This window comes from Medicago sativa, chromosome 8 (genome assembly GCF_051527215.1).
Source record: "Medicago sativa cultivar Bolivia chromosome 8, Bolivia_mono, whole genome shotgun sequence".
Classification (NCBI taxonomy): domain Eukaryota; kingdom Viridiplantae; phylum Streptophyta; class Magnoliopsida; order Fabales; family Fabaceae; genus Medicago; species Medicago sativa.
The window spans coordinates 4,067,880-4,081,117 of NC_140756.1; the positions used below are offsets into that span (position 1 = coordinate 4,067,880).

Sequence of the window (13,238 nt, forward strand, 5' to 3'; positions counted from 1 at the left end):
TCTAAAAAAAATAGAGGAGCTAAGGTTTGAATTTGGATTATGACAATTGCCTTGAGCTTTTTATTTATTGAGCTAGATTTTGTAGACAATAACTAAGTAACATGGTCTTTTCATCTATTCACTTTACAATAAAAAGACCTATATAAGTAAATAATAAAGTTTGTAAAAAAAAAACTATATGAGTAATAATAAGTTATAAAAAAAAAATAAGAATGTGAATGAAGTTTAAGTTTGGGTAAATGAATTAAATACTAGTAATTAAAAAAGTAAAAAAAGAGAGAATGAAAATGAAATGATTGTGAAGAAGTAGAAGAGAAGTTGATGAGTTGGTAAAAGGGATGGCGATGATGCAATGGTGTAGAAGAAGGTTGTTGATGCAAAGGGATATTCGTCGAAGAAGCCTTACTACTCTCTCCAACTCATCCTCTTCCTCGACGGTGGATCATGATCTTGTTCAATCTGAATCTGAAGAGGTTTTAGTTGAAGGAAATGGTTACTCAAGACTCGCTCTTCTCAATCGACCTTCCTCTCTCAACGCCATCAATACCCACATGGTTACTTTCTTCCTCTCTCTCTTTTTCTCAATTGAATTCTATAATCATAATCCAAAATTGCATCATCAGGCTGCTAGACTTCATAAACTATATAGAAGTTGGGAGGATAACCCTGATATCGGCTTCGTCATGCTCAAGGGAACTGGTCCTCGGGCATTCGCAGCTGGTGGAGATATTGTCTCCCTTTACCGTTTTATTAAACAAGGTACCTCATTTTCTACTCTTTTTTTTTTTTTTTATTTGGAATATCTATACAAACAAGGTCATTGCAGAGATCACACTAGAGTAGAGTGTATACAAAATCATTCACACAGACAGGACTACCACACCTAATGGAAACATCCTCGGTTGTTGTTCTTGTTCTTAAGCTTTTCATGTTCCAAGAATACCATATTAAAGTTGCAATTTGTATATATTTTTGGGACTACTTTATTATATAAGACAGGACAAGAGCATAGTTTTAATCAATTTTTGTTTTTGTTTTTAAATGTGCTCACAATTATGACCCAGCTCCCACTAGTTTTGCTATTTGTATTTTTTTCTGCTAAAGTAAACAACACTTAGGAGAATCTTTCATTTTGGCAGTTTTAATATAGTTTTAATTCTCCTAAGTCTTCATTTTCTACTTAAACTAGTAAAGAACACTAGTTTTAATCTAGTTTTTGGTATTTTCTTCCTTGTATTTTAAATCTATCATTTTCTGTATTGTTTTTCATACACTTCTTTTAACTTTCCGCTTTCTATTTATGCAGGGAATATGGACGCCTGCAAAGAATTTTTCAGAACAATATATACTTTTATATACCTCATTGGTACATATTTGAAGCCGCATGTGAGTATACTACTTCCATCATTCTCAATTATTTGTGCTCATTTTGTCAGGCATATAAGTTTGATAGACTCGTATCTCCTGTTTTTTTATGCAAAATAATTGATACTTGTGATTAATATGTTTCTGCAGGTAGCTCTTCTCAATGGCATTACCATGGGTGGTGGGGCAGGAATTTCAATCCCTGGGACATTCCGAGTTGCAACAGACAAAACTGTATCTAATATAGAAACCTCTTGCTCATTATTTATGTATTTTCCTTTCGTGGATTGTTGTTATCTGTAAGTTAGGACTTAGGTTTTGTGATTTCAGAATATGTTAGTGGCCCTTGCATTGTGGCGTGAAACGCTTAATACCGCATTACCTTTAGTAATATAGAAGCTTATACACTAACACTCACTTTATCTTTCCGATGTAGGACTTTGGATTATATAGGTTATTACCAAGCAAATGTTGATAGTGGTAGCTTATCCAATGACAATTGTACAGCACATGTCAAAATATTTGTTTGCTTAATTGTATTATTGGGAAAAGCATTATGTGTTTGGTCTTACAAGTTTAGCGTCTATTTCGATATGGAGAACTGCACATGCCTTTACATAGATGACTTCTCCTTTCTGCACCATATTTGAGTGGTGGCGTTAGTTCTAGTGTTAATATCAAATCATAAATGGAAAGCGGTGGAACAAAAAATTTGTAAATTGGAATTTGGAGTGGCAAATAAGTAACAAGTTGTATGTCTAAGTTAGAATTCTATCCTCTCCTAGTTTAACTAGTTTGTCTTCATTTTGGAAGAGATATGCATTGTATAAATCTTGGTTGCATATGCCGACTTAGCTATAACTTATCACCTTTTTTGCAGGTTTTTGCGACCCCTGAAATTCTTATTGGATTTCATCCTGATGCTGCAGCATCTTTTTACCTTTCACGTCTACCTGGTCACATAGGTAATATTATGTGTGTACAATATGCATGCCTCCATCTTCTGCTTTAAGTTAAAGTTTCAACTTTTAACCCCTCTGTTTGGATTGGGAGGTTCTGTATAACTCATTTTAACAGTTATAGTCTTGAAGATATTTAACATTGTACTGGTCTCTATGCACTTAAAGAGGGAGGAGGTTGCAAGTTTTGACAATTTTATATGGTCAAGTTATTAGAAATTAGAATGCGTTATTGTAAAACAAATTGCAATTCTCTTGTCAAAGAGAAGCTCCACTTTGATTGATTTTTTTCATGGAAGAGTCTTATTGGTACAATCGGGATCGACTAAAAGATATAATTCCATATTTACGTTTTATACCTGTTCTTCATCATAGAATGATAGTTTTGGCATTGTTAGGCTATTGATGGCGATCAGCGGTAGTGATCAGTTCATTTAAACTGGGATTGTTACTTAATAGAAATTTCATTGATATTGAGCTGAGTTACAATTCCTTTTTACAAGACTATGACTTGTCTGAAAAAGAGTTTGGAATCTGAATTCTTCTGGATTCCTCTATGGTGATTCCTTCTCTGAGCATTTTATTCAATCCCTTAACTTTCAAAGATTTCTTCGGGACAATCTTATCTGGCAATGTGTTCACAGGCAATTCAAGTTCAGAAATGGTGCAACACATTTCTGCATTTTTAGGCAGGCACCTTTCTTTGGTGCTATATAGGGCTAGATAAGGTTGTTTACAGTCATCTCCGATATGCAAAGGGATTGAACAGTCTTGCTACATTCCTAGTTCCTTTTATTGCTTTGTTCTTTTTGTTTTCTGTTCACGGGGATACCTTATCCTTTCCCTTCTTCTAATTTTCATCTCTCTTATTATACTTATTTTTTCTATACAATATTTTGCTATAATCAGGGGTGGCTTAAGGTTAGTGTTAGTTATGGTGGAATCTAGTTTTCTACTTAACATAGGTTGGAATAGTTGTGCAATAACCGGGTCAATCTTCAAAATTTAGTTTATGTTTTCCCTCTTTCATCTCTTTCTCTTGCACACATCTTACAAGTTCATAGAATTATTGGAATCCTAAACAGCAATGATATAAATTTCATTTTCTTAACTGATATTATTACTTCCATCGATATCACATGTTATGCACCAATGCTATTATCCAGCCTTATTTATCACATCAAGTATTGACAATATTGACAATATATAATTAAATGATGAAAGAATTGCTTAATAGGTAATCCTCTTATTTTTAACATAATTGATTGATGAGAAATTTTCATGGTGTTAAGAACTAGTTACCAATTGAAGATGTAATTGATGAATTCCTCTGTTAGTCTTTCTTTGTTTCATTGGTTGTTGTTGTATGCAGGAGAGTACTTGGCTCTGACTGGGGAAAAGCTCAACGGAGTAGAGATGGTTGCATGCGGGCTTGCTACACACTATTCACTACTTGCAGTTTAGTTTTGCTATACCCTATTTCTTTTTTCATTAATTCAATTGAAATAGACTCTTCTTGCTATATGACATTCAAAACCTTCTTTTATTTTGTCCTATAGAGGCTTCCACTAATTGAAGAACAGCTTGGGAAATTGGTTACCGACGACCCATCTGTCATAGAAACCACTTTAGAACAGTATGGCGATCTTGTACACCCAGGCAGCAGTAGTGTACTACAAAGGTTTGATCGTCTTGTCTCTCATTCTCTATTAGAAAAAACAATACAAAAAACGAAAAGCTACGAGAGAGAAGGGCAAGAGATAAAAAGTTCAGTATTTCAAACAGCCTTTCTTTCCATCTTCAAATCAAAACAAAGAAGCCTCTTTAAAAATGATCATTATTAGAAATCCTGAAAGAAGATAAGAAAATAGTATGATGAACAATAAGTCGACAGAATGTTCTCTTTGGTTACTTTTTGTATATTTTGATTCACAGTATAAGATAGTGCTTCTACTTTTTTCTTTTCAGGCTTGAAATTCTAGATAAATGCTTTGGCCATGACACAGTTGAAGAGATTGTTGATGCATTGGTAAGATTTGCATTATTTCTTTAAAAAACAATAACAATTAACAAATACCCTTAGGCACTGATTAGCTTTTGCCAAATGAAAAATAGGAAAATATTTTCCCTAAATTAACAAAAGAGGAAAGTATTCAAGTCTAACCACGTTAGGTTAAACTGTAATTTACCCTAAATTTTGCTAAAGAGGGAAAGCATTTTTCTGCATGCTCTCCAAGTGATGTGGGAAACTCTTGCCTCTAATTGGGATAGCTGTTTCCTGCACTCTTTAAGAGTCCAATAATTAGGGGTTTTAAAATTAGACCGAGGTAGAAGGGCCTGAAGGGCGTGCTTCCGTTTAGAAGCAGATATGCTATGGCTTACTAGCTGGTGTCTCCACTAAAGCTCTTAGTTGTAATCTTGATCAGATTAACATATATGTGCCAGCTGGCCATCTTATCTTAATAATATACAAATGGGGAACAACAAATAGCAAAAAAATTTGTATCAATCCAATGTGTCAAAATTCTAAGCAACTTAATGTCACATCACCATTAAAAAATAATTTTATTTTTGCCACTTTAAGCATTCACACAATACAAAATATAAAATATCATTATCACACATTTTCCCTCTTCAATTCAAAATTCAAATTTCAAAATTTTTCAAATCATTCTTTCCCTCCTACTTTTTCTCTTTACCAACAAACATCACTTTCAATTTTCAACTCACCTTTCTCTATCATTCATTTCAAATTTCTTTCCTTTTTTTCCTCACTATTAACATTTTATTTCTTATCTCCTTTCACTCCTTTTATTTCGTTTCTCTCTTTCTTCTCTTTCTCACCCTTCGTTCTCTCTCATCAATCAAGAAATCAGAGACAGATTTCTTCCTCTCTTCACTCTGATTTTCCACCATTTCCTTATCCAACATCTCTCTTGCATGAATTGGAGAACAACAAATCAACTCTTATCCCTCTCCTTCAAAATTCGTTTCGCTCAGTGTAATCAATCGCCGAACCCGAAATCGCCGACCTCACGCAAATCTCACTTTACGGTGGAAGGGCCGCTCAGACTTTCATCGTCCAATCATTCAAAAGCAATCAGAAGGTAACTAATCGAAATCCCTAAATTTATTTCATCACAACCACTTCAATTTTTTGTTTTGATTTCTGAAAACTTGGTGTAGCGGCAACGCGTTGAAGAAGATGAACAAAATGGTTTTGAGAAACAAGCTTGCTTGAGTCATTTGAAGGTAAGTCTCTGATTATTGTTAGTTTTCTTATTCAATAATATTAGTTTTTTTAATCATTCGTGATATTGAAATGTTACTTCAGTAAGCACCCTAATGCCCCATATAAAATCTTTGTAAACACCCTAGATTCATCTCACCAGTAGCTTAATAGTTTTATATGGAAATTGAATATTTGTATCTTGAAGTTAATATATTGATTGATTTAATCCAACTTTCATTTTGCAGTCTCAACATCAACAAATGGGAAATGATCATAGCCCCCATTTTTTTTTTGTTGCAGCTTGGTATAAGCAGTCGGGTAATTAATTGTTAACAGAATCTCATTTATCTTCAATATATGGTTTTTTGTTTCTCTCTTGACATGCAAAATGAAATTTGAATTTACATGTATATAGGTTATAATTATATTCATTTTGTTTTAGATTTGTTTATTGATAATGGATATGATATTTGGTTGTGTACTATTTGGGTTGTATGATCTTCACTTTATTAACTTTCATGAACTAATTATGCTTATGAGTAGTATCCATATTGATTCAAAACTTGAAAGAAGGATGTAAATTTGAATGTAAGTTTATTTATTTTTTGTTAATGCCTTTTGTTAAAGAAATGGTTTTTGTTTGAGTTGTTCTGATCTAATGAAGTGAAGTATTTAGATTTTTTGAATTTGTTTTATTTTTACATGGTTCTGAATTTGATTTGTTTTTTGTTGTGAAATTGAGGATGAATTGTGGATGCAATTTCAGAATCTCACATCTCTACACATCCAGGTTTCACATTGCCCAGTTATATCTCTTATGAATATTCGTCATATTTAAATGACTGATTTTTTTATTCGTAATTTTAGTTACTTTATGATTTTGTGAACAGAAGTTGATTCGATATCTTTGTCTTCCTTATTTTTTAATCCCAATTATATTAGTTTTGATTGTCATTAACAAAAGTTTCAGTAAGTCTTTCGTGTGACAATGACAAGATATTGTTAGAGAGTGACTTTTTGTTAATATGCGTTGCTATTGATGTTAATTCAATAGGTCTCATTACTAAACTTAATATGAAAGTTACTAGAATATGTGAGTAATGGTTTTATATGTTTTCATACTGGTTTAGTAAGAATGAACTATGTTAGAAAACTTAAAGCTTTTCATTATGTTGTTATAGTGGTTCATTCTTAACTACTTTTTTTTTTGCAATGATCATGAGATATACCATCAAGTTGATTTAGTTACTAAAATTGGTATTCTATATGGAAATTTGCAAATTATATATACTAAAGCTAAAGTTTGTTATTTAAGAATCAATGACATGTATTCTTCAATTTTTCTTTGTATCCTTTAACTTAAATTTTTATGGTGCCTAATTGGATTATTGTTTCATGATTTAATGTTCTGATTCATCCTTGCTGCTCTGGTTTTCTTGGTATGAAATTCAAAAGGATACATAAAAAGGTTTGAAGCTGTCCTGATTTGATTTGACTTCATAAAAAGGTTTTGAAGTGATTACTTTTTGTCTAGAGGAAACTAATTCTTTGAACATATAGTTTGAACATATAGGAAACTAATTGGGTTGAAACTAATTCCCTTTGCCATGTACTTGGCCAAGAATGAAAAAAATTTATTGTTTATTTTTTTAAGGGGTTGTATCCATTTAATGGTTTGTATTGTACTATGGTTATGTGAAGCATGGTAGAACTTGCTAGATCGTTCCTACAAAAGCAAAATGATCAACTGAATCCTACAACAAGGATGCTATCACATAGGCACAATGAGGTAAAATCTGAATCATTATAATTTTCATCAATGGCCAACAAGTAAACATATGATCGGATTAGTCTTTGTTGGAAATCATACATTTTGTTATATTTAAATAGTAAATATCTTGATTTATTTCATTATTGCATCTTTTAGATTTTATTCATGCAAGTTTCATGTTTTGACAAGGGTATTTTGACGTTTTTCATAAATAGTGGAATGGGTCCTTTTGTGTTTAGAGTAATAAAAACTGTTGTATTTGTTTTTTTTTTTTTTTTTGTGAAATTGAGCATTCACAATGTGTTTGAGAAAATGTCTCAAAAAGAAAATGGATGATATTGTTAGTTTTAGATGATCCTAAAGATTGTACTTTACTTGATGAGGCATATAATTTTTGAATTAGCCCCAATTGGTAAATTTGTCATATTATCATTATAGACAAAATACATTTGGAAAGGATTACATGATGAATAGTCTTTGTGTCTAATCCCTTGGAAAATTGATTAGGCTTATATAAAAATACAGATTCGGAATTTCTTACTCTATATTGCAACTTCTTACTTGATCTACACTTATTCATTGGCTGCACATGCATTCTGTCTACCTATTTGGCAATTTCTTTTGTTAATTTGAGGAGTTTGTGTCCGAATATGGCAATTTCTTTTAAAGATGATGTTTATTATTTTCTTCCAATTACTTTATGTCCGAATATGTATAGCATGTTATTTTGACTAAATATATGATGACATGTTTTATTCTATTTTTAAGCTTTGGTTTTGTTTGGTTATAGGTTTTATGCATCAATTTTAATAGAGTTCAGATAAACAACGTTGGAGAGGCAATCAAACTGAAGGTATAATCATGGTTTTTAATTATGGCTTGAAATTTATCGTCAAACAAATTTTTTTTTGGAGCCTACATTTTATATAGTTTACATATATGTGGTTGCTTCTTACCCATGAGTAGTTTTGTTAATTCAGATTTCAAAAATATTCTTTGCATATAGTTTTCTAAAAACAAATTTTTATCCTAAATATGCATTGTAAATGTTCAAAGGTGTATAATGGATAATGTAACCTCTATTTTAACATGTCAGTGACTTTCTATTGAAACAGAATAGATATGATTCTAATTCATTTTTATCTATTTTTCCCCCTTCTTATTTTTTCCCCCTTCTTATATTGGTTTGATTTTAGATTATTTTTTTTGCTGAAATTTGGTATGTGATTTGAGTAGCATATACGTGGCCCGTGGGGTTGGACTAACCACAACAAACCAAAGTACAATCAGAAACATATTCCTGTGTACAAACCTGAATATAATCAAGTAAGCATCTGATCTGATTAGTCTTTGTTAGCAATTATACACTCCATTGCAAATGGTTGTGGCCTTTATAATCATAATGAGGTTTACAAATAAACATGATTGTAATTTTAATTAGCACTTCATCTGTATATTGAATTATTATTTTTATCATCCTAAACAATATGATAATGGGAAATATGTCATATATGCAAGCTTGCTATTGGACTTTGATCTTATTATATTAGTAAGTATCAAAATACATATAATTTCTATATTTTGTTAAGGAATATTATGTAAGAATTTCTCATACATGGGGGGCTATAGGTATTTGATTTAAGCCAGATGTTTATATTCCTCAAACATTGAGCTATATGTATTTAGTTTATGTTTCTATTTATTATATCGTAGGTATAAATATTACTGTTAACATTTATATCAATAAATCGATGACTTTGACTAATAGTTCTCATTCATTTCTTTAATCCTTACCTCGACTATCAATTATCTTTATCCGGAGGTGTTTGATAATATGTAGAAAATAGCTTACCAGGTATGAATATATGTGTCATCTTGCTTATGTGCTATAATCAATGAAATATATTAGCATGATATGTACAAGTAATTAGATACTTTTAGTAGATCATCGTCATTTTTAAACTTAAAATAAGATTGATGGTTTAGAACAAAATAACTATTGGTTTGTGGACAATCAACCCATGGGGATCAATGGAAGGTTACAAAGCTGAAACAGTATAAATTGCAACTGTTATGATGGGGTACATGAATAAGAACCTGTTTTCTTACGTGCAATTGCAACTGTTATTCTTTTTAGTCTGAATATGTCCTTTGAAATCTTTTTTAGTGAAGTCCTCTATAAATCGGGACATTAGATACACTTTGTTTATGGTCAAATATGTACAGACATACTTAATTTGATGTTAGGGTTGTGAAAAGATTTGATAGACTGTAATGTTGGCATTTGATATTAGTGGGATGTATAATTATTATTTTTTTGACAAAATTAGTGGGTTGTATAATGTTGGCACTTGCTATAGTCTATAGTTTATTAGAGGCCAACATTTTTTGTTCTTTTTAAATTGGTTTGATATCTTAGTGTTCAAGTGTTGATTAGGCTGCTATTTTTCGTTTACGAATATTTTCTATCACAAATTTAGTTAGGTTTCATATATCTTGATGTTAAACCATTTATTTGTCTCTAACTTATGAAGTGTGTGGATTAAGATCTATATTGATGTTAAATCATATATTTTTCATTAAATTCTGTCCATTTCAGAGTTTAAGAAGATCCTAACAATTATGGTATATTTTTGGGACAGATTGATGGACACAATTTGATCCCAAAGCTGAATATAAAAGGCAGTGGCTACCTGAGTCCTCAGAGTTGTTACATGGTGGATTTGTCATGTTTATCACACACCACCTACTGTGCCTTAACTGGAGAATCATAGAAATAGTCTTATAGAAGACTTTAAACATTATTATTTGCTTTTAGTCTTTTTTATACCCAATTTGGTTTATTGTGCCTACAGTGTATCTAATTCTTTATCAAATTTGTAAATAATAAACCGATCCGATTAAATTTCTTAAAAGTGATATCAACAAAAAGTATGATATAAAGGATTTATGATTCGTGGGAAGCATAACAAATACTTACTTATTTGTGAAGTAGATGTTGAAGCTATTATCGACAACGACTTTTTACTAAGTCCAAATTTTAATTGTATAAGATTTTAGTGTTTTGTTTTTATTAAGTATTTTTTTATTGCCAAATAGTTATTTGTCGAATATTTAAGAATTGAATTCAACCTGGCAAATAACAAATGATAACACATTGCCGATAACCAAGTTTTCTTTTCCAATCACATTAATAATTAATATTCTTTTTAAACAATTATTCATCATATTAGCATAAAATAATTTGAGTAAAGTTTTATATCATGATACAAATAATTTATGATTGTTGCATCAGTTCCTAAATATCGGAACAATTTAATTTTTGAATTGACTGCACCGTAACTATAATTTCTTTGTATTGAAGCACTTTGAAACACTGCAGTTTTAAAACTATTGTGCCCAAACATGTGCACGGTTGATGGCTCCTATCTCCAGTTAGTGAGAAATTGGTTTTGAAGTTTGCAAGGTTGATGGTTAGTGAGACTGGAGGATATAAAACATGTTTGTACAAATGGTAAAAGCTTTCATGTCTTACTTCAACATGGGTTGGACATTACTTTCAAACAACTTTAATAACCAAGTATATGGATTTAAATGGAGTTGTGTGGTTCATATTAACTACAAACACTAACATCAGAAGTGCATTATATGTTTTTAGTCGTACGTTCAGAGTAATATTTTATTAACGCCACAAGCCCACAATAAATCCTTTTTCGCCCGTGCGTTGCACGGGTGGAAATACTAGTAATTAACATCTGTGCTCGCAGTTGAGAAATGTTAAAAGCTCAGCTTGAATATGTGTAAGTGGGATGATGTGTATGGGTTGGTTTTGGGGTACTTGTGTGATTTGTAATTTCAGTTGACAATCAGGGGATTATAAAATATAAACAGTTTCCCTGATTGCCTAGTGGAAGTATAAGTGCCCCAAAAAAGCCAAATAGAGAATTTTTTGGGCATTACTATTCACATCCCTTTTTTACTAACACATCACCTCGTTTTTTTTCCTCCTCAAAATAGCTACCCCTCTTCGTTTTCTATATTTGTCAATACCTACCACAAACTCTTCTTTACAAAATCAAAGACTGTGTTCTGATTCCACCCTCAGTTACCGTCTTTCTCTTGTTGCACCTCTACAAGTGCACGGTTCTCCTAAATTATGATGTTGTTGAACATTACAGGGGTCAAATCAGATTGTTGAGATCTGGGAGCAACATATGCATAATGCATGCTTTTTCTGGTTGCTCTTCAGAGATGGAAAACCAAAAAGAATGCATCCACAACCCAAAGCAAAGCCATATCCAAAGTTAGCTTTAACATGTTTGGTTTATGTATAGAAATATCAAGTTGCAACAGTTAAGCCAATTCTACTGTTGTTGAAACTACACAAGTATGAGTGTGGAATGCCTAAACTCTAAAAGCATAGTAATATTTACGAAAAACACATGTACTACTTTCGATAGGTAAGTATATATATTTGTGGCTGGTTTCCATACAAACATGGGGTTTGTCTTTTATTCAAAGTGTTTGTCATATGTGATAATTTTTGGTGCACGCATACAAGTAAAAATAGAGACTTCAATTTGAGAGGATCGGGATGGTGTGGTGGGGCTTTTGTAACATTAAGGGTATTTTTAGAACAAAAAGATATGTTTTGGCTTCTCTTGGATGTGTTCCTTTCTTTTGTATGTGTTGTGACTTACATTTGGATGAACACGTTATCTTTTCTTTTTATTCTTATCATTTTTAAATTTCCAATAGGAAGTTGCCGCAGGTGAAACCAAGGATGCATGGTGCATTTCTACCCTAAATAGACTTAAAGAAGCTTCTCCATTGAGCTTGAAGGTTTCCTTGAGATCTGTGAGTTCCTTTTGCTTGTCTGATGTCTAGATATTTTGAATTCCTGTTTTCTTTCTCTTCTTTTCTCATAACCAGCCAACTGCTTCTATAATGTAATCAATCTATTTGGGATAGATACGAGAAGGTAGATTTCAGACCCTTGATCAGTGCTTGTTGCGCGAGTACCGGATGACTTTACAAGCAATTTCTAAACAGATATCTGGGGACTTCTGTGAGGTATAAACATTGTGAATTTCTGGAAACTGAAACAAACTTCTTATGTCTTTTTCAACATATGTTAATTTGAATTTCCTTATAGGGAGTGAGGGCACGTGTAGTGGACAAGGACATGGCCCCAAAGGTACCATTTATGTGCATTATTTTTTTAATTTTTTTTCAGATTTAAAATTCATTGGCCTAATACAATTTCTTCTTTGCAGACTGATTTTCTCCCTGTTTATATATAAAAATTCAATTGAAAATTGATATTCATATTCTGATTGTGAATTAAATATATGCAGTGGGATCCTCCAACTTTGGAAAAGGTTTCTCAAGATATGGTGGATCAGTACTTCATACCTCTAACTGAATTTGAACCTGATTTAGAGTTACCCACAAAATCCCGTGAAGCATTTTTGTAGCTAACCTTTCTCCCAAGGTGCTTCTAGAATTGCACAAACAGACACACACCAGTGATACTTTGCAGGGAAAAGATCAAGCATGAACTTATTGACAATCTCATGGACATGGTAGCTACTGGATTACCATATGTAGATAGAACTAGCTTTGGATTGTGAAACAGCGGGTCTGTTTGGTAACACCCAAAAAAGAGCTTATAGCTTATAGCTGATAGCTGATAGCTTATAAGCTCGTTTGACCATAGTCCTTGTTTGGCATAGAGGAGTGTGTCTCCCTCTTATTATGGCCTACTTATAATTATTGGTGTGACGTTCATAGAACAGTTATATTTTCTGAAAATAAGGATTAAGATGTATGGTGCCGATTCTGGAATACCATTTGTATATTCACAATACTCGAAATTAAAACAGTGATCAAGAGGAACTAAGTTCTATCA

General features: G+C 32.1%; 2 protein-coding genes across 11 annotated transcripts; both read left to right on the plus strand.

Annotated features, from left to right (window-relative positions):
• Positions 1 to 322: 322 nt before the first annotated feature.
• LOC146896261 (ATP-dependent caseinolytic (Clp) protease/crotonase family protein) lies at positions 323 to 13,238 on the plus strand. Its single transcript, XM_085739352.1, has 12 exons — positions 323 to 554; positions 624 to 759; positions 1,307 to 1,386; positions 1,516 to 1,599; positions 2,246 to 2,330; positions 3,697 to 3,782; positions 3,884 to 4,005; positions 4,293 to 4,353; positions 12,086 to 12,184; positions 12,299 to 12,400; positions 12,483 to 12,524; positions 12,685 to 13,238. Exons 1-12 carry the CDS (start codon positions 339 to 341, stop codon positions 12,802 to 12,804), a joined length of 1,233 nt encoding a protein of 410 aa, XP_085595478.1. The 5' UTR covers positions 323 to 338; the 3' UTR covers positions 12,805 to 13,238.
• On the plus strand, positions 5,119 to 10,290 carry LOC146896262 (uncharacterized). Of its 10 annotated transcripts, none has more exons than XM_085739355.1 (8): positions 5,119 to 5,431; positions 5,511 to 5,576; positions 5,802 to 5,874; positions 6,299 to 6,361; positions 7,258 to 7,345; positions 8,118 to 8,180; positions 8,564 to 8,653; positions 9,970 to 10,290. In XM_085739355.1, exons 4-8 carry the CDS (start codon positions 6,300 to 6,302, stop codon positions 10,099 to 10,101), a joined length of 435 nt encoding a protein of 144 aa, XP_085595481.1. In that variant the 5' UTR covers positions 5,119 to 5,431; positions 5,511 to 5,576; positions 5,802 to 5,874; position 6,299; the 3' UTR covers positions 10,102 to 10,290. The 10 variants fall into 10 exon arrangements, with proteins under 10 accessions (XP_085595481.1, XP_085595483.1, XP_085595488.1 ...); XM_085739357.1 differs by having other exon boundaries at positions 6,299 to 6,346; XM_085739362.1 differs by having other exon boundaries at positions 6,323 to 6,361.